Here is a 25352-nt window from a genome sequence, read left to right on the forward strand (position 1 = left end):
ATGGGTAGTAACGGGCCCTTGTTTGGAACTATAGCATGACAATATTGATGGCAATTTGAGATTAACAACAGTGAAGTATTACCAAGGAATTCAGAACTCAGTGTTCACACTATCCCTGAAAACAAGTGTAAATGGGTAGTAAGGTGAGAAATATTTTCTGAACAAATATATTTTTTTTAAAATAACTTTTAATAATTCGGTGTGAAAAATATATGTTATCTTCTCCCTTGTCTGTGTGTTGGGTTAAGGCTATTTCTGGTTTTGAACTGAAGCGAACAATGATCTAATCTTTGATTTTATTTTTTTTATTTTTTTATTTTTTTTGTACTTTGATTTATAAATTTTGCATTCTCTCGATTATTTGTTATTTGTTTTAGGTTGAAGGATATTTTGAGGATATTGGTAAGTTACTAAATTAATTATTATGACTAGTCAAACACGGTAATTAATTATTTTTACTAATATAAATTCCGAATCAAACATGATTATATCAAATTACTGTAATATTCAAACATATAACATTATTAATGTGGTAATTTTATGACATAATAATATGCCATTATCACAAACCAAATAGCCCGTTAGATTTGACTCACCTAACGTATTACCTCACACTCTTAAAAAGAAATTATTAGTGTGCATTTGAACCATGGTTAACCAGTTAAATCACCAAAATAGAAATTATTAATGTGTGTATTTGAACCATGATTAACTAGTTGAATCACCAAAATCAAAGCCACCAAGTTATTCAATATAATTTATTTAAAATTAAATTTTATATATTTCCTACATTTTTCACAATTTTAAACTTTTTTTAAAAAATCTTATAACTCTTTCTTACCCATTTACATTTATATATAACTCTACATTTTTCACAATTTTAAATATTTTAAAAATCTGCTCATATTTTTCTTACTTCATTTACATCCCTTTATTACTTACCGAGTCAGTTAGTACTAGTAACAACCATCTCTTAATTTATTCTAATTAGGCCCATTACTTACTACTGTCTCATTTATTCTTTAATTGTTCATATTCTTTATTACCAGTCAATTGGTCAATTATCTCTTAACCTATCGTTGTTAGGCTGTGTAGTTGTTCATATTCTTTTATTACTTGACCAATTAAAGGCATTAATTGATCAACTATCTTAATCTCCATTTGTTAGACTCACTAGCTCATATTTGACCCACTAGCATGTTACTCTAGTTATACCTTTTTTTTTCACCGTCTTAATTCATGAAAAAAAAAATGAGTACCGTTATCACTACAAATATTATAAAGACCTTCAAATCAGTTTATAAATATCCAAGACCTCTATGTTAAATCTTCCACTACCACACCTAAAAAATAATACCAACTCGGCAGTCTTCCCAAGACTTGTTAAAAAAAAAAAATAAGAAAATGATATCTTGCCCTCTTTCTTTGGCTGCATTCTATATTAAGGCAGACACAACCCTGAAGTTACTGGAGTAGTATATACATAAATTAGTAATTGCAAAGATAAAACATATCTCCATGCGGGACCATGCTCCTGGACAGTCACTTTAAGCCAAAAATAAAAAAAAAGAAGCATCATTTACTGCACATCCTATTTCAAAGACATAATAATTACAATTGTCACATATGCAAAATAAAATAAAATAAAATAAAATAAAAGATACAACTATCAAAACAGATAAATTTTATGTAATTGCAACTTTTGATAATCTCTATATTTTGTTCACCTTCTTTCACTTTTTAATATATTATAGTTTATCCACTAATATCAAAAATGTAATTGCATAGGCTATAAGGCACAGCCAAGAGAGCAATGTGTCCTTGAAGTTATGTTGCTCTTGGAAGTGACCATCATAAGTTATCCTGGAGTTAAAAATAATTAACAAACTAGTCAGAAGAAAAGAATGATAGAAAGCATGCCATAATCAGACCTTGAATTTACTATTAGAAGTCAATGGATCGGTCCAATATATGCAGAGTATAAAAGAAAGTAAAAGACAAATGAAAATCACAAGCTTAATCTGAGGGACAAATATAGCAAATTTAATAGAACCATAAGGAAATATATATATATACACACACAATGTGGAAATAAAAGCAAAACTACATGAGTTTTGACTACATCACACTCCGACTTTGTAAATTTATGAGTTACTTCCGAAATGTGGTGTGAAATAAACAAACGATCAAAATTGTTTTTGTCCCTTTATTTCGCCCCTGTATTAAATCTAATTCCTAAACTTCCAAAATGTTCAATATAGTTCTTGTACATTGTACTTCTGTATTTTTCCCTTATTTCCATCACTTAAAGTAACATTAGTTGGCACTTGGCAACTCACACTGTCAAACATCATATGCCTCAAGGGATGACAGGCTGGGCATCATTTTACTCACCCTTCATACGTCAACTCATCTGTCACAAGTTCGGAAGAGAAAGAAAAACTGTAATCATTTTCATTTTTATTTTCAAAATGTGAGTGCTTCAAATAAATTGTACAGCTAACTACCCAGATGAAAAGTAGGAAACTAACCACCCTTATCCCTTAGACTGAGAGATTCCCAAGCTCTTTTTCTAATTCAATTTACAGCAACATTATACTTTGACAGTCCCCCTCAAGCTGAGGAATAGATGTCTTTCATTACCAGCTTGGAAATAATTCTATGGAAATTTGTGCCAACAAGTTGTCTTTCTGAGGGAAGATATGACACAGACCAAACCTTCTTCTAATTTTTCCTTAAAAAAATACCTGTCAATCTTTATGTGTTTTGTCCTATCATGTTGTATAGGATTATGGGAAATGTTGATTGCTGATTTATTATCACTATAAAGCCTCATAGGTCTCTCAAATTCAATTTTCAAGTCATCCAAGACAATCTTCAACCTTAGTTCACAGATCCCTTGAGCAATCACCCTAAATTCTGATTTTGCGGTTGATCTCGACACAACAATTTGCTTCTTGCTCCTCGATGTTACCAAATTTCCACCACTTAGTGTACAGTAACCTGATGTTGACTTTTCTGTCAACTATTGATCCTGTATAATTTGCATCAGTATAGGCTTCTAGTGTAAATCTATAACTCTCTTTGAATAAAACCCCTTATCCTGGACTTCCTTTTACAGAGTGCAGAACCCTGTAAGCTGATTGTAGATGGGATTCTCATGGATCATGCATAAACTGACTTATCACACTCATTGAATATGCTATATCAGGTTGAGTATGAGCAAGGTATATAAGTTTACTGTTAGCCATTCATAGCAGCCACTAAGTAATAGTATACTCCAGAAGAATGAAGATGAATGGTCAAGGCAATAACTGTTTGCGAGACCATAAGAGGGTATTGTGGGAAATGCTAGATTAATACTGTAGCTAAGGGTTCACGTGCAAGGATTATACCAAGGAGGTAGCAAAGGGGAATCTGGGAGGAGAAAATAAGAGTTTATGATAACCTCACAGGTTGGCCTCTATCTTCCAATTACTTTCAATCATTAGTGCAGTGAGCTTGGACAACGACGAGCCTGATGCTGCAAACCAGGATGGAGCAACGCGTCGACTCGATAGAAAGGAACTTGGAATCAATGGAAGAGGAGTTACAGAACTTGAAGACTCATGCCTCAAAGTCAGACCAAGCAGTGGTTGGAATTTTGGACTAAGTGGCGTGTTCGAGGCAGCAGCTGGACAACATTCAACAAATATTGGTGACCACGAAAGGCCGTAGACGAACATCCACATCCTCAAACTTCACCAAATTCGGCACCTTTCTTCTCATGAGGAAGTGTTTTCTGCGGCTACGAGAGGGCAAAGGGTTTCATCCCGCATGGTTTCTTTCGACGAAATCCAGATTGCGGCAAAGAAAATTGAGATGCCAAACTTCAAGGGCGACAACCCTTTGGGATGGGTTAGGCGAGCAGAGCAATATTTCAGGACTCAACAAACTCCAGATAATATGAAGGTCACACTCGCATTGGTGTCGATGGAGGGCCACGCACCTTGTTACAAGAACACAGACCTTTCCTTACTTGGCATGATGTGCCCGTGAAATTTTAGCCAGATTCAGTAGAGCTTTGGCCGTCAACCCCTATGAAGCGATTGCCGCGGTGAAGCAGACAACGACGGTGGACGTCTACATCCATGAGTTTGTAGATAAATCAGCCCAAGTGTAAGGGTGGCCAGGGGCAGCCTTCATAGGCCAGTTCCTCAATGGGTTGAAAGATGACATACGCGCTCATATTTGATCACATGAAGCTCAGGACATCTACGGCATGATGCAGCTTGCTCATGAGGTGGAGCATGAAATCGAGATTTGCGGGAGGAAGACGATGACAAGTGGGTCACCTTTCCCATCCTATGGACTTGGTGCTAGGGCCGGGTCTATGTGGGACAACACTCGATCAGGCGATGGAGTGCTTGGGCATTCCATTACAACTAGCAGGCCCGGGGGCCCAAGGCCTACTTTTTCGGGCCTACCGTTGAATGCCAGTCAGACTGTCTACTTGGACACTAGCCCAAAGGTCGACTCGGCCACAAGTTCGCACCACAACAATGCAAGTTCCAACTCAGTAGCGGGCCACTCTGAGCTGAATTGGAAAACTCGTTAGTATACGCAAAAGAATTTCAAGGTTTGCGAGCCAAAGGATTATACTGTAGGTGCCATCAACCTTTCCACCCTCTTCACAATGCCCGAACAAGACCTTCCGTGCTCTTATTTTGGGAGAGAAGGAAGAATGGGACCTTTATAACATCTCTACATCAGGAAGTGGTGACTTTCCAAGTAATCTAGAAGATGGCGTTCCCCAAATTCTGCAGATGGAACTTCCTTGTTTCGCCATGACTTCAAACAAGAAAATTAGCATGATGAAGACTATGCGGAGTATTAATGCTTCGCCAGTTATTGTTAGGTATAAATATCAAAATAGTCCATCTATTTTGCGTTTTCGGCCCTTTTAGTTTTTCTAATATAAAATCCACCCTTTTGGTCCTCATATTTGCACATTTTTGTCCTTTAGATATAAAATCCGCCCTTTTAGTCCTCGTATTTGCACATTTTCATCTTTTTTAATTCCTCCAGTTCATCAGCTGGAAGGACTAAAATGACAGATTCGTCAATTGGAGGGACCCAAAGGACAGAAATGTGCAAATACGATGACCAAAAAAGCGGATTTTATATTAGAGGGACTAAAGGGTCAAAACGCAAAATAGAGGGACCATTTTGATATTTTGACCTTATTGTTATGATAAATAGTGGCTCACGCCATTGTTTCATTTCTCCTACATTGGTTACTCGACTAAACTTACCCATTTCGGCTACACCTACTTTTGGGGTGAAATTGGGTGATGGTCATGGTCATTGCAGGGAAACTCATAGGGTCTGCCGCCGCAACACAGTAATATCAATGCCTTCCATTTCGGCGACAGTGAATTGTTATCTTTTTCCATTAGGTGGAGTTGATGTGATTTTGGGAATCATGGTTACAAACTGTGCGCAAGGAGCAAGTGCCACTTAACAATGGCAGAGTTGTAATTTAAAAAAAGAAACTCTAAAGATAAATGCCTAAGCAAGGGCAATATGGGAAAAATAAGAAAGGAGGTTTTTTAAAATACCACAACAATGAAGAGAGGCAGCAGCCAGACATCAAGAGAAAGAAAAAATAGCTAGAGAAGCTCTCAAATTCAGACACTCACTCAATCCAGGAGGTAAAATCACTTTCTTTTTGCTATTGTCGCATATGGTATCAGAGCTGTAAGAGCTGAAGCCCTGTTGGAATGTGTTAAAATTGAAGGATCGGTGGAGAAGAAAACTCAAAAGTCAGAAAATAGGGTTGAATCCTCTGGAAGGGCCTTCATCGTCCTCTAGAAGGACCTATACTTCAGCAAGGGAGATTCAGTCTTATTTTGGTAGCTTAATTCCACCCGTTTTCAGTTTTCTTTTTGGAGGAACATTTTTAAAATCTGAGTTTTTGTTTTTTTGGAGATTCCAGCAGCCTTAATTGCTATTTTTTCATATCTATATAGACACATAAAAGGTTAAGAGGACTGTGTTGAGAATTGCAGACGCCACAAAATCCAGCTCTAATCCTACTAAGTCTACTATACTGCAAGAAAGCAAGTTCCAAAGTCATAATGATCTACCTTCTGTGGGGGCAGCTTATAGATTTGATGTGAAAAATTATCTGAAATGGTAACAGATTATTAAAACCATATTGAGAGGGAAAGAGAAGTTAGACCACATTGTGGGCAAGGAAAACAATCCCAATGACAAGTGGGAAACTGATGATGCAATTATTATGGCCTGGTTATGGAACTCCATGACTCCAGAAGTGTGTGAACCTTATGTATTCAAGAACTTTGCCAAGGCCATCTGGGAAGCAGTGAGTAAGAAATATTCGAAAGCTAAGGATGATGCACAAATTTTTGATATTCTTCTTAGAACCATGGCTCTTAAGCAAGGCAATAAAAGTGTTAGAGTATGCCAATCAACTACAAGCTTTGTGGAAAGAGCAAGATCACTATTAGCCTGCAGCCATGAAGAGCCCCGAGGTGAAGGAGTATGTTGAAAAAGAGAGGATGTACATGTTTCTAGTAGGCTTGAATCCAGAATATGATCATATCAGGATGCAAATTTTGGGCAAAGATAAGAGCCCAGAGATAGATGAGGCTATTACCTTGATTTGAAGCGAGGAGAGTCGTAGGAGCTTGATGGTGGGCTCTTCTCCTAGCATGGAGGCAGCTATGGTGACTTACACACAGAAGGAAGGTAACGGTGTCAATGCATTTGTGACAAGACATGGAGTTCACAATAAGCCAAGTTTGGAAATCAAAAAGGTGGTCCTAATGCTGAAATGAGTAAATCAGAGCAACTCAAATAATAAAGATAGCTTGTTCTGCACATACTGCAAAAAGCCAAGGCATACAAAGGAATAATGTTGGAAATTACATGGGAAGCCACCAAGCAGAGAGTGGGGATAAAGAGGGACTCCTCAAAAGGGGCATGGATACACTAACATGGCTGAAAGCAATGGTCCAGAAGACACATCCTCTAGTGATGATACTCTTCAACGCATCAGATCCCTACTCAACAGCCTTGAAAAGCCCTTCAGGTAGTAGTAACCTAATCTATTCAGGTATGTCTCTATCTTTGTTCAGTTTAAATGCTTCAGACATTAGAAATACCCCTCCTTGGATTGTAGATTCTAAAGCCACAGATCATATGACTTTTCTAGCATCCAGTTTCCTCACCTATACACCATGTCCGAGTACTAGGAAAATAGTTGTAGCTGATGGCTCTATCATCACCATTGCTGGTGTTGGTGATATCCAACTTACATCTTCCATACTCTTAAAAAATGTTCTTCATGTCCCCAAAATTTCTGTCAATCTAATTTTCATAAACAAATTAATTCAAGATATGCCTTGCACTGCAATATTTAACACTAATTACTGTGTATTTCAGACCAAGGACTCGGGGGAGACGATTGGACGTGCTAAGCAAAAAAGCAACCTTTATCTCTTTGAACTATGTGGTGGTCCACTTCTAGGGTCAGTACAGTCTGCTGTGTCTGAGCCCAAGTTGTCAATGCCTGTTCAGTCTATGAGAGAACATTTTTCTTTATCATCATCGCCTTGGTCATCCATCCTTTTTGGTCCTTAAGAGTATGTTTCCTAGTCTAGTTACCAATGTCAAAGTTGAGAGCTTTCAATGTGAAGTGTGTGAGCTTGCTAAACACAAGCGTCCCTTTTTCCAATCAGCAATAAAAGAAGCTCATTTCCTTTTTATCTTATTCACTCTGATATTTGGGGGCCAACACATGTTTCCTCTATTTCTGGCTATCAATGGTTTGTGACTTTTATTGATGATTGTACCCGGGTAACTTGGACATATCTTCTCAAGCACAAATCTGATCTCAATATCATATTTCCAAAATTTGTGACCTTGATTAAAAACCAATTTAGGGTTAGCATTAAAAGATTACGATCTGATAATGCTAGAGACTATTTCAATCAAGTCATCAGTTCTTTTTGTCAAAAAGAGGGCATCATTAATGAATCTTCATGTGTGAAAACACCACAGCAAAATGGTGTAACTGAGCGGAAAAATGGCCATCTCCTTGACCAAACTCGATCCCTTTTACTTCAACATAGTACACCAAAAAAATTAAGGGGAAAAGCCATTTTGACTGCCACTTATCTTATAAACAGATTAGCTTCCAGATTCTTGGAAAGTCCAATAGCACTTTTGTCTGTCTTTTATCCTCATATTCAGTTCTCAAGCAACCTTATACCTCGTGTTTTTGGGTGTGTCGCCTTTGTTCACATTCATAGCCAGGATAGAGGAAAACTAGACCCTCGAACTCTCAAGTGTCTTTGTGGGATACTCCCTCACTCAAAAAGGGTACAAGTGTTATCATCCTCACTCTCAAAAGTTCTTTGTATCCCATGATGTTACCTTTCATGAGGGTATATCCTATTTTTTCCCTTATTCTCTTCAGGGGGAGGAACGACCTACTATTGAAGAGGAGAATCATCTCTTTATGGATAGTCATCTTTTCTTTCACACACCAGACATTATGGCTGCACCTGTAAAGCATGTATATACAAGGAGGAAGATGGCGGCTCCTGAACTCATGCACAACCAATCATCAACCTTGAATCCTTCAAATGAGGTATCAGTTTCTACTCCTATTGCAGTGCAGGAATCTAATGATCTAACACCCCTTGTTACTTCAGATGATTCTCTGCAAGATCTAGATGTTCCTATTGCCATTAGAAAGCCAACTTGAGAATGCACAAAAAGGCCATTATACCCTCTTGCTCATGTCTCCACTTTTAGCAATTTGTCTCCATCCTACAAAGCCTTTTTAGGAAACCTCCATAACACCCAAATACCTTCTAATGTTCATGAAGCTTTAACTGATGAAAAATGGAGGCAAGCCATGTATGTAGAATTGGAAGCTCTTGAGAAAAATAAGACTTGGGAGCTAGTTCAACTACCTGAGGAAAAGAAGGCTGTAGGGTGCAAATGGGTTTGCACCGTGAAATACAAAGCAAATGGGTCCATTGAAAGATACAAAGCCAGATTGGTAGCCAAAGGGTACACACAAACTTACGGGATTGATTATATGGAAACTTTTGCACCAGTTGCAAAGATGAATACTGTCAAAGTAATATTGTCTTTGGCAGCTAACTATGGGTGGGACTTGGATCAATTCGATGTTAAAAATACCTTCCTAAATGGCAATTTAGAAAAGGAAATCTACATGAATGTCCCTCCAAGACTTGAGAGTAATGTGCCACCACAGACAGTATACAGATTAAAAAAGGCTTTGTATGGCCTAAAACAATCTCCTAGAGCGTGGTTTGGAAGGTTCACTCAAGCAATGTTGAAAATGGGATATAAATAATGTCAAGGAGATCATACTTTATTTATCAAACATTCTGATTCAGGGGAAATTAATGTGCTCCTTGTGTATGTAGATGACAATTGTTTTGACAGGAAATGATAGAAAAGAGCAAGAAGAGGTGAACAAGTGCTTAGCAAAAGAATTTGACATCAAGAGCTTGGGCAGATTGAAATACTTTTTGGGTATAGAGGTAGCACATTAAAAAATGGTATCTTCATATCTCAACATAAGTATGTCACAGTCACAAACCTACTCAAAGAGACGGGGAAGACTGCATGCAAGTCAGCCAGTACTCCTATGGACCCTAATACTAACTTAGGAGTGGCAAAAGATGATGTATCAATTGACAAAGAAATGTATCAAAGGTTGGTTGGGAAATTAATATACTTGTCACATACCAGACCAAATATAGCATTTGCAGTTAGTGTCATAAGTCAGTTCATCCATAAACCAAAGAGAATTCATTTACAAGCTACAAATAGGGTGCTTGAGTACCTAAAAGGGAACCCATGAAGAGGATTACTTTTTAGAAGGAATAACAGCTCACTCTTGGAAGTATACACAAATGCAAATTATACCACTAGATATTGTACCTTCTTAGGAGGGAATTTAATAACCTAGAGAAGTAAGAAACAGAATATGGTTGCCAGATCAAGTGCAGAGGCAAAGTTCACGGCAATGGCTCAAGAGATATGTGAACTTTTGTGGCTTAAGAATATAATGGATGACCTGAAGATCTATGTTGAAAGACCTATTAGGTTATATTGTCACAACAAGTCAGCCATGAGCATTGCTTATAATCTAGTTCAACATGATAGAACAAAACATATAGAAATTGACCGACATTTCATTAAGGAGAAACTGGACAGTGGACCCATTTGTACTCTCTATATCACATCACAAGAACAAATTGCAGATATTCTTACCAAAGCACCAAATGTTCCAATTTTTAAAAACTTAGTTAGCAAGCTGGGAATGGAAACCATCCATTCACCAGCTTGAGGGGAGTGAGAGCAAGGAGTGCCACTTATCAATGGTAGAGTTGTAATTCTGCCACTTAACAGTGGCAGAGTTGTAAGTTAGAAAAAGAAACCCTAAAGATGCCTAAGAAAGGGAAATATGGAAAAATAAGAAAGGAGGTCTTTTAAAATACCACAACAATGAAGAGAGGCAGCAGCTAGACATCAAGAGAAAGAAGAAATAGCTAGAGGAGCTCTCAAATTCAAACGCTCACTCAATCTAGGAGTTAAAATCACTTTCTTTTTTCTATTATCGCATACAAACCTTGGGGGATGTCAAGGTCAATTGGTCCAAAATGACAATTGCAATCACTCACAATGGGGATTACGTGCAAATCTCAGGGATCCCTCACTTTCCAATTCGAGTATTTCTTGTCATTCTTTGCACCGTCTATACGATGTCGAGTTTACATCACTCTTGTGGTCCTCGATTTTGGGTGAAGTTGGCAGCACTATTGCCACCTCGACAATTCTTTCTGCAGATTTACATCAGTTGCTCTAAGAATTTGCAGCTATATTTGAAGAATCCATTGGCCTTCCACCAAGGCGACCTACATACCACCAATTCTTCTTAAAGAAGGAATCAAAACCATCAATAGTAGACCATATCAGTATGGTCACATCCAGAAAGATGAAATTGAGCAGTTGGTTGCTGAAATGCTAGCTTTTGGGATTGTTCAACCCAACAATAGTCCCTTTGCTAGTCCATTATTATTGGTTCGCAAGAAAAATCAAAGTTGCAGGTTCTGTGTTGACTATAGGGAGCTTAATAAGGCCACAATACAAAATAAATATCCTATTCCTGTCCTCCAAGAATTACTAGATGAATCATATGGGGCTCAATTTTTCTCCATTCAGCATCAATCGTCAGCAAAACTCGCTCATAAATACTATGGGCCTTTCAAAATCCTCCAGAAAATTAGTCCACTTGTGCACAAACTGCAGCTACCCTTGGGGTCCAAGATGCATCTAGTTTTTCACATCTCTCTTGAAAAAATTGGTGGGTTCCCATCATGTCTCACATGAATTGCCACAGCACTTCTTCTCTATTGAGCCGTCTTTTATTCCAAAGCAAATTGTTCAGGTTCGTGACTTAAGCCCCAATACTTGTCCCCACCATCAGGGGTTAGTGTGGTGTCAAAACCATCTTATCAATGATAATACTTGGATGTCTTATGCTGATTTTCAGGGTCAATTTCCTCACTCCAACCTTGCGGACCTGGTTTGTTCTGCCAAGGAGAGAATTGTTAGCCATTCAAAGCAACCACTAAGAGTATACTCCAAAAGAAAGAAGAAGGCAATAACTATTTGCAAGACCACTTGAGGATATTGTGGGAAATTCCTAATTAATACTATAGCCAAGGATTCATGTGCAAGTATTATATCAAGGAGATAGTAAAAGGGGATCTAGGAGAAAAAAAGAGTTTTTGATAACCTCACAGGTTAACCTCTATCTTCCAATTACTTTCTATCATTTACCCAATAATTTCTGGAACATCTTCTTATCAACTTATATCACGTCGAGTATGAGCAAGGTATATAAGTTTACCCACTACTTTCTGGAACATCTTCTTATCAAATGCTGGTTCTTCCTCAGCATCTCCATGTTTTTTATTAAGATTCATTAGAGGCAAGTTTACACCCCAATTTCCCCGTTTGCTTTCAAGAGATCCAATACAAACATTTGTTGGCCAATGAAAATTCCTTGATTAGAGTAAGCCATCTCAATGCCAAGAAAATACTTCAATCTCTCAAGCTCTTTTACCTCAAATACTCTAGTTAGTTGTTGTTTCAACTTATGTTTCTCTCTCATTATTCCCAATCACAATAATATCATTAACATACACCAAGAATGCAGTAACTTCCCTGAGGTTAACTGTTTAATGAATAGGAGACTGCTTTAGTCCATATTGTGTAATATGCATGTAAATTTCTTCATTCAATTATCCATGGAGAAAGGCATTCTTCACATCATACTATAGGAGTGTCCAATCAAAGTGAGCAGCCAAAGAAAATAAAATTCTTACAGTATTCATTTTTGCTACCGAAGTAAACATCTCCTGATAATTAACCACATAGGTTTGAGCGTACTCTTTTACAACTAATCTTGCTTTGTATCTCTCTAGTGATCCATCTGCTTTGTATTTTAGGGTTAATATTTATTTATAGTCAATTATGTTTTTTTCTTTTGGCATATCAACAACCTTCCATGTTTTGTTCTTCTCCAAAACATCAATTTCTTCTCTCCTAGCATTCCTTCACTCTCTTTGAAATAATGCCTCAGATAGTTTTGGGTATGGAAATGGTATTCAGGCTTACTATGAATTTTTTGTAGACTGGTGATAAGTTTTTCAATGACATATAGTGGCAAACAGGATATAGTGATCTGCTGGTGCATTCCCTAGTGCCTTTTCTAATAACAATGGGAATATCAAAGTCATCAATGCAGGTCTCAATTGTTTCAATTTGCAAGGAAGGATCATTTCTTACCATGTTCTCATTTTCAATGCTCGGGTTGGCCTCTTGAACTTGCTTCAAGTTTAGAACAGTAACTCTTCTAAATACACTTGAGAAAATCTAGGGAAAACTTAAGTAACATGGTTGTTTTTTGAAAAAGACACATGTTGTGAAGGAAGACGCTTTGGATCCGACTCTTGAGCATCTGCAGGAGGACAATTTTCAGTTTGTGAGATAACTGACTCAATTTGTAAAGGAGTATTTGCTGAAAGGATTGGACTTGAGGAAGGCATAGGTAGGTCAAGATGACTAAATGACTCAAAAAATTCATCTTCAGAATAAGCCTCCCCTTGATGATAAGACTTTGAAAAATATGGCTTGTTCTCGTTAAATGTAACATTAGCTGAAATATAGAATTTTCGTGATGTGGGGTAATAGCACGTAGGTGAGTAACCAAGAAATACATGCTTAATTACATGGGGATCCAATTTTCCTCTATGGTGATTGTGAATATGCACAAAGGTAGTGCACCCAAAGACTCTAGGGGTAAGGCCATTAAATGTTAGAAAATGAGGGAAAAAGGTATTAAGAGCGTCTACTGGGCTTTTATTGCCTTACTGAGATGACCTAGGTCTCTGATACCATGTCACAAGTTTGGGAGAGAGAAATTGTAATCATTTTCATTTTCAAAATGTGAGTGCTTCAAATCACATGGACAACTAACTACCCTAAGATAACATAGGAAACTAACCACCCTTATCCCTTGGATTGAGGGATTCCCCAACTGATTTTTCCTAATTCTATTTACATCAACATTATTTTGACAACATCTCTAAGAAAAATAGACGGGAAAAAAAAATCATGTCCTAAAGCTAATATAACCATAGTGCAAGTATTCTGCTGAGGGAAAACAAACGAGGGATAGATATGTCATACTCAGGCCAAGTTGATATTGTATGTTGATAGGAATCAAAGAAAAACAATTGAAGATTTATTAATAATTGAATCAAAGATCACAAAAAATTAGCCTATAACTCGAGAGAAAGGCCAACCTCTCCAATACCTAACTACTAAGAACAAAAAAAACAAACCACGGCATGACCCCATATGAATCCTTAGCCTCCTATTTATGCTTAAACCCTAAAAAGCTAAATTACTAATATATCCATAACTGACTGACTCTTTCCTTTTTTTTATTTAGACCTATATAAATCTTTATGGGCTAGACCTAACATTAGCCTCTCCCAAAAAGACACCTTGTCCTCAAAGTGGAATCCAACTAACTGTTGTTAAATAGGAATGTTCTTTTTCGATCACACCTTCCTCCATTTCACCAGCACTATCCGCTTCACCACACACTGTTAGGACTTGTAAGGTATGATATTTGCAACGGTGCCCTAAAGAGTGCTTCACATCACAGAGAAAACACAATCCTTTTACCCACTTATTTTGAATCTTCGTTTCAGTGATATGTTTGAAAATTACACCTGAATGTGCTCCACTAACCTAGTCCTTCTGTGCTTCCTATTAAACCTCCAATACCTGAGTTTATTGTTCCACATCGGGGGTGTAGCTATGGTGGAAGAATCCACTCGAAATACTCCTATTGGATCTTTTGGCTACGTTTATATTTTCGATCATCTAGGCTAACCAAATGGTCTCTTTCAGCCTCAACAGGTTTAATGTTGCTTAAATCTCTGGTTTTGCCCCTTCATAAAATTTCCTTCTAATGCCGCTTTAGATATTCCTGTCAAACAGCCCGAAAGAAGTTTGAATTTCTCTCTATATTCCATAACCGACCCTTCTTGGACTTGGGCAAAAAATTGCTCATGTAAATCTCCTTCTTGAGTGTCTCGAAATCGCTCTAACAAACAATCCTTAAATCTCCCCCAATAGCTAATTGGTTGTCATTGCTCAGGCCATTGGAACCATGCCAATACCGCTAATAGCTTTTCATCCTCCGAGAGCCCATTGACATCAAAATAACTCTCAAAGCAGTATACCCATCCATATGCATTCCACCCTCAAAGATAGGCATATGCAGTTTTCTCATGTATTTCCCCAAAGCATGTTCCGATCAAACCCAGCCACATAAGGCCTATTTCCGCTCTATCCTACCCGAGAAAACCACGCCCAGGCTTGAAATCCAACCTACCCGGTCCCCAACCGTCAGAATTTGATCCTCCACCTTGACCACCGAACCCTCCCAACGAAACCCTGGGTTCTGCCAATGACAGATCCACGACCTCTACCACAGATGGTTCTAATTCTCTCTCGATGGCTTATTCCTCCAAGTTGGCAAGGGACATCGCCACGTTCTAAACCGCCATCAACAAAGGTGCAACCACCGATGAAGGAGTGTAGATCTGTCAATTGCTTCAACATCTCCTCCATTGCTGAAAATCGATCTTCTAGGGATGAGAACTGCCCTTCAACATTGATCTTAACTCCCCTGCCTCACTTTCTAATTTTCACTCTTCCACCTTCTTAGCCGCCACCACTCCAAGGATAAGCTATGATGCCAATTTGATAGGAAACAAAGGAAAACAATTGAAGATTTATTGATAATTAAATCAAAGATCACTAAGCTTGGCCTATAATTCGAGAGGAAGGCCAACCTTTCCAATATCTAACTACTAAGAACAAAAAGAACAAACCACGATATATATAAATCCTTAGCCTCCTATTTATGCTTGAACCCTAAAAAGCTAAATTACTAATATACCCCTAACTGACTTTTTAATTTCTGATTGGCACTTCCCTTTTTTATTTGGGCCTAATATAAATCTTTATGGACAGGACCTAACACATGTCTGCTGCTATGGGCATGAAATAGAAAGGTGGAAATAGGCAGATAGAAGAGACTGGATATACTAAACATGAGAATATTTATCAATCAAAGCGCCAAGGCATATTTTACACCGGAATTACTAGTATCTTAAAAACAACCTATCCTACTTGAACAATCGAAGCAAGAAGCACTTCAATAAGTTGTAAGCACAAATGTTATTTGATCAAAATGCATCAAATTTTATATTTTAGATCTCAATACACAAAACTTACATTCACATATTGTTGAAGTGCAGGGGAAGCATGGATGCGGCCCTCATTGATAAATAACTCAGCATATTCCTCAATATGATCCAATCTGAAAATTATTTTGTGTAAAATTTCATCTTGATTAAATAGCTTTCAATTTTGAAAAAGTGAAGGGAGTTGAATATGAAACAAACCTGTATACATAATTAACCATGAGTCCAGCACTTTGTTGGAGCCCTTTTTCTGATTGATCTGCCATCCAGTTTATCCTCTCAATCATCTATACCATAATGACCAATTAGATGAGTTCATCTTTTATCACATTCTAAGGAAAGCATAATCATCAAGGACATTCAATCTTTTGATTTCAACAGGTAGTTTAAAGAAGAAACATTAGATAGTTATTAACAAGCTATTGAATAGGATGGTGTCTACTTGTCTACTTGTCCTCGCAGGAAATAAATAATAAACGAAATAACATAGTAGAAGGGCAACCATAGAAGAATTTCATAAACTCTACCACATGCTAGTTTGCCATTTCTAATAATCACGATGCACAGACTGTCTGGCCCAGATATAACCCAAAAGCTAAAGGTACTAGGAACTGTTTAAAATAGGGGATCATACTGCTCCATTTTGTAAGTGGAAATTGGCAACAGGATCAAGAGCTTTTCCTCGTTTTCTCTCTTTCAGCAGATACCTACAAATTGATAGAAGAAAACAATAAACCAAATTATCTAAAAAGCTCCAAGTGACTTTTCATGGGCACTTTGAAAATTTGACAGTACAAAACCACATTTCTTTTCATTTCCAACATAGAACATTATAGTTCAACACGAGAACTTAACACTTTTTCAGAAGTCCTTGAAGGCTGTAAAACATGATATGTTTACTAAAAGTTGCATTCATCTTTAGTCAATATACCTGGCACATAAACGCAAAAGAGGAGGCTTCAGGGCCTTCAACAAGCAATCAGACTTTATCCATTCATTGTTCGTTGATGCTAGTAAGTTCTTCATTATTTCTAAACCACTATTTCCAACAGCATATCCCCTGGAAGGAAAGGCCATGTCTTGAGCCCCAAAAATAGAATTAAAAAAAATAATTAAATAAAATAAAAAATAAACAAGATTAAAAAAAGCATGTGTATCATCAATGTAATTTTTTCCTTTAGATTTCTATTAGATGCATCAAACTAATTCAAACCATATTCTTGAAAAAATCCCCAAACACAAGGGCAAAATAAGAAATAAAAGCAAAATAAACTAATCCATGCTTCACAGAAAGCAAAAGCCCCACTGCACACAGACAAGTCATTGAAATTATGTTCATTATAAGCAACTTCTGGCCTTGACAACAATATGTGATCTCAGGGAATGACATTTTTAAATACCCAAAAAAATTTGAAGGCAAACATAAACCTCTCCCCGCCAAATTACATAAGGTAGAAAAAAGCAGATTTTCATAATGAATCAAAACTAGTAGACTTTCAATTCACATCCAACTACTAAATCTTCCTATATATGAATGCCAAGAATGCCCTATAAATAGAATGGCTACTGTGCCATTTTTTTCTTCTTGGCCAATGTAGAAACCTCAAGCACAACACAAGGGCTCTTTAGTAGCCATAATTTGAAGTCTTGGGTAATAAGTAGAACTAATGAGAATAACATAGGAGAGATACAAAGTCTGAGTTCAAAACACTATCGTAATATAAGGTAGAGGATTTTGAGTACAAAAACAAGAAGAGCATCTAAATTAATAAAATCCTGATGGTAAAGTTGATTGATCGGAGAACTACAAACAAAATACATAGATGAAGTATATAACCAAGATGGTGATCCTCATGAAACTCCAAATCTTCAGTACTTCTCACTTGTTTTAACTTTCAAGCCCCCAACAGTATCTATTTCTTTTGGTTTCTTACATCTATAAGCTCATGTAGAGGTTGTTTGTTTAGCTGTAAATAAAATCATAATGTAGATGAAATCACATGTAAGTGAAAATGATGTATTTCAAATTATATCAATGTTGTTTGGTTTGATGTGACAATAAATAATGTATTACTTTTCTATTGTTTGGTTTGATGTAATTTGAGACATATAGTTACCATGTAAGTGCAGATGGTGAGCTTACCCCCTTATTTATTATTAGATTTTATAATCTTCATATATATTAATTTAAGCAAAAACAACTAATTTAATTGATGGATTATTTATTAATTTTTATGATTAATATTTTTTAATTAGGTCACTAAATAAATATTAATTTTAAATAATAAAAGGTATATTTTAAATTAAAAAAAAAAATAATTACCACATGTTAATCTTAATCCATGTCATTTGCCTAATCCATGCCATCCATGTTAATCATAATTAATGTTAATCTTAAAAATATCATAGTGATTCAATCAAGCCCCACCCTCCCCAACAGCCAACGGAGCAATTTAGAGCCCTCGCAGACCATCTCGGCAACCACTAGCTTGACCTCACTCATGTTCTCAATGAAACATTGCAATGACCTGTCGGTCATGGCAGCAATGGTACAGAAGGCGACGATGAGGGAACGATCAGAGTTAGCACCACAACTCTGCCAGCGGCCAAGGGAGGAGGATGGGAGGGAGTCAGAACGGTGGCCGGCACAAGAGGTGCTGGAAGAGATGAGAGTGGAGAGGTCACCATCAGAGAGGAGGGGGTTGGAGGGGCCGCCAACGCTGATGGGGTCATTGTCGGCGGATTCGTTGGTGAAGGTGCGCCACTCAGAGGTCTAGAGGTCTCAATGATGGAGCGGGACCAGAGGACAAGGCCGCACTCAGAGCACATCGTGTCGCCGGCGGAGTGGTCGAACACCTTCGTGCTTCGCTTGCAGTCCGAGCAGTACGTGTCCGGCGGAGTGGTTGGATGGGTTAGCCAAAGCTTCATCAGTGGTGGTGTTGCCTTTGTGAGAGAGGGTGAGTGTAAGGGATGAGTTTTGCAGTATTTCAACTTACAGCAAAATTGGTTGTAAGTTGAAATGTTGTAATATGGGCTTATTGTGTAAATTTTTTTACATGTAATTGATGGTTTTTCAACCAACCAAACACCAAAAAATAGCTTTTACAAGTAAAACATTTTACATTACACCTACTTACATCAAACCAAATAACCTCGTAAAGTGAGGGTAAGCCTGACTTTAGTTATGTAATCACATTTGCACCGGTCTATCATTTCAACCAACTCATCTCTTAAGGCTCTCAATTCTCACTGGTAATTAGAAAAAACACTCAGATTTCTCGTAAATATCACGTTGTACACATCAAAATTCTTTTGTAGAAAAAAAGATAGAATAGCCAAAGTAATATTATGAGATGTATTTTAACAAAACTACAAGTACACTTACTGCTGCCACGATTAGACATGCCTACCAACTGTTTCTCCAAACCATTATATTAGTACGTAAATAGGTTTATTAATTAAAAATATTTATTATATAAATGGATTCAACAAACAAAAAAATTAGTATATTTTTACTACTAATTTCATGTCTAGCAAACTGAGCTGTGGCCCATCACTAATACCATACCATTTGCAAAATACCTCAAGCAACCAAGCAGTTGTAGCTTAGCAGAGACTAGCCCTAAAATGGGCAATTTGTCAGCATAACTTATAGTTAAATACTATTTTTCAACTTAAGTTGTTACAGCTGACCATCAGTCTTTAAGGACATCAATTTCTTGGGTTTGCCATGAATATCTATTTGAAAATCACAGTTGGGTTGTTAGATTTTTGGATATTTTCACAGATAGGTTTATCCTGGTGATTGATACATTATTGATATTTATGTGGTGTATTCACTCCGAAGGAACTGCTTGAGAACTCTTGGCAACAGCATAAGTTTTGGGCTTGGTTTACAATGTCATAGTAGAAATTGGATTTATGTGGTCTATAGGAAAAATATGTCAGATTGAATAGTTTTTACAAAAACAAAATTCATCAATCTTCACCAAGAACTATTGTATTTAATGTTGGGATCAGAAAACTTACACAGAGGAGTCGACTATCATCTTTTCTTCTTCAGGAAGAAGGATGTTCTCTCTAAAAACTGAACCAAATCCCATATGTGACAAGGTACTTGCATCCTCAGTCTCTGTCTTACCAATCTTAAATTGAGAAGCCAGCTTGGAAAGAAGCCATTGCATAAACCCTGGGATTGGACTGAGGGTTGCAAATGTCTTCAATAACATCCCACAAGAATAAATGCACCGCAAATGAGTTATAACATAATGGAAATATATGAAAGTATGAAACTGATTGAACAATACATGAAAAAAGAAGATTGAAGTATTCCAATAATATTAAGTTGATGAAACATTTTCCAAATATTGATTATTCGGCACATTCAGAGCTATTCAGGAAAATATAAAAAATAAAATACACTTATAGGTGGAGTGTGGTTGTGGTTGGAATAAGTTTACATTAATATAAGATTCTTCTCAACTTGAATTTGTATTGGCGGAAAAGTTTATCCAAAGCTAATCCAAGTTATTTTATGAGTTTTGACTCACCTAATACTAATTATAAATATTACTTTTGCATTAAAGTTACATTAGCCCAATTAATGCATAATACAAACAAATAGTTAATAATTTATATAGTATAATATTTAATGATTATATCAATTTAATTAATCAAATTTTGTAAAAAGGCTTATTATAACACCAAGTTATTCCATTTGGTCTGAAGTACATGTCATTTCATGTTTGCTGCTTGAATTGTTGGCTTGATTTTATTCCATGAAAACCCTATTTCAGACATCAATAAAACCTACCTAATTAGTTATAATATAAATAAAATTTACTTTGAGCCACTAGAGTCAACTTAATTTGCATCTGTACCAAAATAGCAAAATAGCAGTTAAGTACAACAACAGCAACAACAACAATATAAGCAATGTAATGAAAACCAAAAATGTATGTGAATCCATGCATCTAGAACATTTTATAGTTTAGACTGTTATTGGCATTGCAGTAAATGAGTCTATTGGTGTACCGTGATATGAGGCATCTCTCTCCTTATCAGCTCGATTACACGTTTAATAAGAAACTTGCCCAGATTAATTCCTGCTAAACCTGGCTGTCAATCGTAAGCACTTTTCAGATCAAGTAATCAGAAAGGAACTTTCCAATCAGATATACTAACAGATATATTATATAGAATCCAAGAACACAATCAAAACAAAATTTGGCACATTTAAAGAAAATTCTGAAAGCTAGAACAAGCATAAAGGAAAATATCTGACAGGGGGTTCAGAATTTTTATTGTTTTTAAGAATTTTTGTTTTGGTGTTTATGAAAAACAAATGACCTAAAAAACATACAAGAATTACATAAAAATGGACAATCAATTCAAAAGAGCAGTTTTCAAAGAAAAATATTAGTCAAATAATAATATGAACACAAAAAGTTAACATGTAATTCCAAAATTTCAGTTCACAACAGACGAGACAGAAGGATGACAATTTTTTCATAAAGCAAGCTGTAGCATTGAGCAAATGAAGAAAAGGATTAACACCAATAGAGGAAAAGAGAGAAAGAAGAAAAAAAAATAGAGGAAAACAATAAAGCACAATATCACAATGACATCGCAATCTAATGTCATGGTGGCACCAAAAAATGGGAATGTTGGTTGACAGGAAAAGGAATCCAAGTAACCTTAAAGGTCATGCAGAATTCACAATTAAAAGCAAGCACAAATAGAGAGCCCACTTGAGTTTCAATGTCTTTATTTCAACCAAGTAATTCACTTACAGATGATTTGGACTAAATAGTACAAGATTTCCACAGAGGTTAAGCCATATCATATTTTTAACTCATTTTAGAGTTGAAAACAGATCATTCATCCAAGGCATGTATCTACTTAAATATGCCATGAATCATGAATTTGCAAATTTGGATATATAACTACTGGTGTGTGCTAGCTATTTCTTGAACATGACCCGTAAGTATGATCTCAGGGGAACATTACACAGAAGCTCTAAAAGCATACCTAACTGATTAACATTCTTGAAATTGTTGAACTGTTTATTCTAAAAGCAGAACAACAAATAGCTTGATCATATATCATTATATAAGAAATGAAATTTCCACTTACCTGAGTTGATGTTATGGAATAGAACAACGCACATGAGGCTTCGCATTCAGGGGTAGGAGGTTCATCCCATAAGACATCCTACTTGCCACAGAATAGACTAAAATGAATTTAGAAGCAATATATATATACAGTGCAGCAAATGCAGCTATGAAACCTGAATAGAGACAGCCACATCCTTCAGAAGTGCAACTTCAATAAAAATGAGTGGTTCACCTGTTTAAAATCCAAATTTATCATCCCACTAAAAATATGTCGTAAAGATTTCCATGTTATGCATCTAATATAACCTGTCTGTTTAAAAACATGGTAAGAAATCCATACTTTTGAAATTTGTGGCATGTTTACAAAATTGTATTGTACCATTAAGACAGTATTGAAGTGACATGCAATACAAAGTCAACTAATTTGCTTCTCCCATCAAATGGATTACCATGGTCACTGCTAAAAGTACAAACTTAAAGAAAGCCCTTTGCAGTTCTATGGGTAATTATATTATATGGGTATAATGAGGAATCAGGGATATTTGATAAATTCAAACACAAGTAGACAGCGAATTCCCTAAAATATGCTAGGGACCAACTTGGTCCAATAGGATTCGTCCTGATCTCAGACATTAGTGAAGTAGTAGACCTTCAAATTGTGCCACCACGTCAAAGTGGATGTAGAAGACTTGTCTGTCTTACTCTCTTAACCAACATTATAGATATTCTGCCAAAAAAAAGGTCTGAACACTAAATTTGAATACTTGACAACTTGGAAAGAAAGGATGGTCACAATTAACTTGTACATTTGCATGTTCAACCATTCAACTAGCTCATGTGATATCTAGTTGATTCTGCTACATGGTTTTCAAATCTGTCTGCATAATGTTAAAATAAATTTGAAAACAAAGATCAGGTAATGAAGTCAATCAATTACGTACCATATATTGCTGGATGCATATATCCAAAGCAACGACGGCCTACACCCAGTCTTCTCTTTAAATCTAGTAGATTTTTTATTGGATGAACTGCCTAAACATGTACAAACTCACATAAAAAAACTGAGAATTATGGGAAAAATTTTGCTGGAAAAGTTCATTGATAAAGCATAAAAAGAGCATAGTGAAGGTTAAGCCACCTCATATGCTACAATTTTCTCCAATAATGATGCTGAATCATCCCATGTTATGTGGTGAAGCCCCAAGGATGCTGGACTGAGCCAGGTTATGAGTTTCTCCTTCAAAAATGAATCTAATGCCCTCAAAGATGGTATATTTTCCTTCCTATACTCTTACATAACAACATTTACTATGAGAGATTATTCACAAATGCAATGGAGTTAAAAGCAACACAAATAGAAATGAAATTATTGATATAGACCAAAGCGCTTACGCCAAAATGGCAAGAAGATCAGCACGAAGAACAACCAATAGCTTCAATCCACCTGGGTATGCATTAAGCCTTTCAAAGAAAAGAGCATACATAGGCTTGATGGCATCCCGCAGATTCCTCTCAGTTCTATAGAAAGCAGAGAGAATTCCTTCTTCTTCAGGGCCACTAGAATGCCCATCATTCAATGCTGAAAAAAAGAAAAATACAATAGATTTTCAAGAAACAAAGAATAGAAACACAAGTGAATTATAAAATTCAAGAATATCAGAAAAGAAAACAATTCACAATAGAAAATGCACCATGAGGGGGCTCAAGGCTGAGATACTGCTGCATCAGATCACGAACTCGTGTCCTGTTAACATCATAATCTTTTGCGAGCACAAGAATCAATTCTCTTCGATCTTCTTGAGCAAGACCCAAGTAACCCTAAATCCAAGAATTGAATTTAGCTCCAAAAACCATCAAACAAATCCAAGAAAATCACCTAACCTGCAAAAAGTTCTCCAGGTTTGTATCCACAGGTTCAATTTTATGAGCAGGTATAGACATGGAAGCATGCATCCAATCCTTGACATCCTTCAACATCAAACTGAAATTAAGACCAAAAAAACATCACAATAATCAAATTCAGAGAAATTAAAGAATCTAACAACAAAAGATAATTAAACAAATAAATAACCTCGGTGAAATGTTGTTTGCTCGATGATGATTGGAGAGAGATGGATCCATGTTGGAATTAGGAAGAGGAAGAGATTGAGATGGAGGGGAGTCGGGGTATCGACCTTGATTTGGAGGAAGAGGAGGATGAGGAGGTCTGACTCTGGCCCTCAAGAAGAGCGCTAGACCTTTCTTGTTCATGGCTTTGCTCTGCCTTCACGCGAAGGCGATTGATTTCTTGCGACATGGTACCGTTTAGTGGTAACTGTTGACACAGATGTCCGGACCATTGGCGTTTGGCCACCCAGCATGGTCAAGTAAAGATCACCGTCGTGATTTTAAAATCTCTATCATCATCATCATTATAATAATAATGATAATATTTAGAATGATAAATATCTCATACACTAGAATGATATATTTTCGTTTCTCATTAATTTTTTTTCTGTCAAATGCGGTAAATACATATTAATTAGAGATGTGCATACACCTGAGAATAAATGTCTAGTCTTGCACCCTCACATGCTAATAGCCTAATATTAGAGTTGGGTTGCAAGTCAGCATGCCACAATTGAGGACTAGTTACACTATTATCTTCAACAAATTTTAAACTTGATAATAGATATTCTATATGACAAATGCTATTTGAGACGAATACACAATTGAGGACTAGTTACACTATTATATTCAACAAATTAACAAATTTTAAACTTGATAATAGATATTCTATATGAGAAATGCTATTTGAGACGAAATATTCGTCCGAAACCATGTACCGAATGACATGGCTGAATGATGTGGCATCCACATCATCCCATTTTCTCTCACCCCCAAATAAATAAATAACCAACCCTAAATTTTACATCATATCTTCTTCACCATCCTCATTATCTCGCCTGGCACCATCGCCGACATCGCCACTGTCGCCGATGTTGTCGCCGCCAACGAAGTCGGGATCAGCAGCTATCTCCGCCACCGCAACCTCGTCCCTCTTCGCAGCTGCTGCATAGCATCACCGACGACCACAATCGCCAACACTACCTCATCTATGACCTCAGAGGAAGAAAATTATACTATATATTGCCGAAGGTCTTGCTTACTTGAACTATAGAGCGAAGCCAGCTATCTATCACAGAGATATCGAAGGTAATTTGATGAGTTGTGCTTGGATTTTGGGGGGTTGTTTTGATGATTTCTATGGTTTTTGAGGTCATGAGTTTGAAAGGAAAGGAAGCTCCCATCAACTTTTGCAGTACATTTTTCCTATAAAATTTCCTCGTTT

The 25352-nt window shown here is 36.7% G+C and overlaps 1 protein-coding gene and 1 pseudogene across 3 annotated transcripts; both read right to left on the reverse strand.

Annotated features, from left to right (window-relative positions):
* Positions 1-1776: 1776 nt before the first annotated feature.
* On the reverse strand, positions 1777-24381 carry LOC120267504 (malonyl-CoA decarboxylase, mitochondrial). Of its 3 annotated transcripts, none has more exons than XM_039275181.1 (15): positions 24093-24380; positions 23903-24002; positions 23713-23839; positions 23414-23600; positions 23160-23304; positions 22963-23053; positions 22195-22253; positions 22041-22118; positions 20940-21023; positions 19935-20122; positions 16837-16965; positions 16540-16612; positions 16107-16192; positions 15937-16021; positions 1777-1863 (listed from the first exon to the last, which is right to left on the reverse strand). In XM_039275181.1, the coding sequence occupies exons 1-15, from the start codon at positions 24269-24271 to the stop codon at positions 1852-1854; spliced, it is 1623 nt and encodes a 540-aa protein (XP_039131115.1). In that variant the 5' UTR covers positions 24272-24380; the 3' UTR covers positions 1777-1851. The 3 variants fall into 3 exon arrangements, with proteins under 3 accessions (XP_039131115.1, XP_039131116.1, XP_039131114.1); XM_039275182.1 differs by lacking the exon at positions 1777-1863 and adding an exon at positions 1883-2413 and having other exon boundaries at positions 24093-24381; XM_039275180.1 differs by lacking the exon at positions 1777-1863 and adding an exon at positions 10655-11645 and having other exon boundaries at positions 24093-24381.
* On the reverse strand, positions 18250-19925 carry LOC120267506 (annotated as a pseudogene).
* Positions 24382-25352: the final 971 nt, after the last annotated feature.

This window comes from Dioscorea cayenensis, chromosome 8, assembly GCF_009730915.1.
Source record: "Dioscorea cayenensis subsp. rotundata cultivar TDr96_F1 chromosome 8, TDr96_F1_v2_PseudoChromosome.rev07_lg8_w22 25.fasta, whole genome shotgun sequence".
In the NCBI taxonomy this organism is placed as follows: Eukaryota; Viridiplantae; Streptophyta; class Magnoliopsida; order Dioscoreales; family Dioscoreaceae; genus Dioscorea; species Dioscorea cayenensis.

Bases quoted from the DNA above. Each gene is read 5' to 3' on its own strand.
- LOC120267504 (XM_039275180.1), bottom strand. From the start codon at position 24,271: ATGAACAAGAAAGGTCTAGCGCTCTTCTTGAGGGCCAGAGTCAGACCT. The intron at 22,119-22,194 runs GTTTCATAGCTG...TGTGGCAAGTAG, and splicing joins ATGTGGCTGTCTCTATTCAG to GATGTCTTATGGGATGAACC. The intron at 16,193-16,539 runs GTATGATCCCCT...ATTATGGTATAG, and splicing joins TCCACTTACAAAATGGAGCA to ATGATTGAGAGGATAAACTG.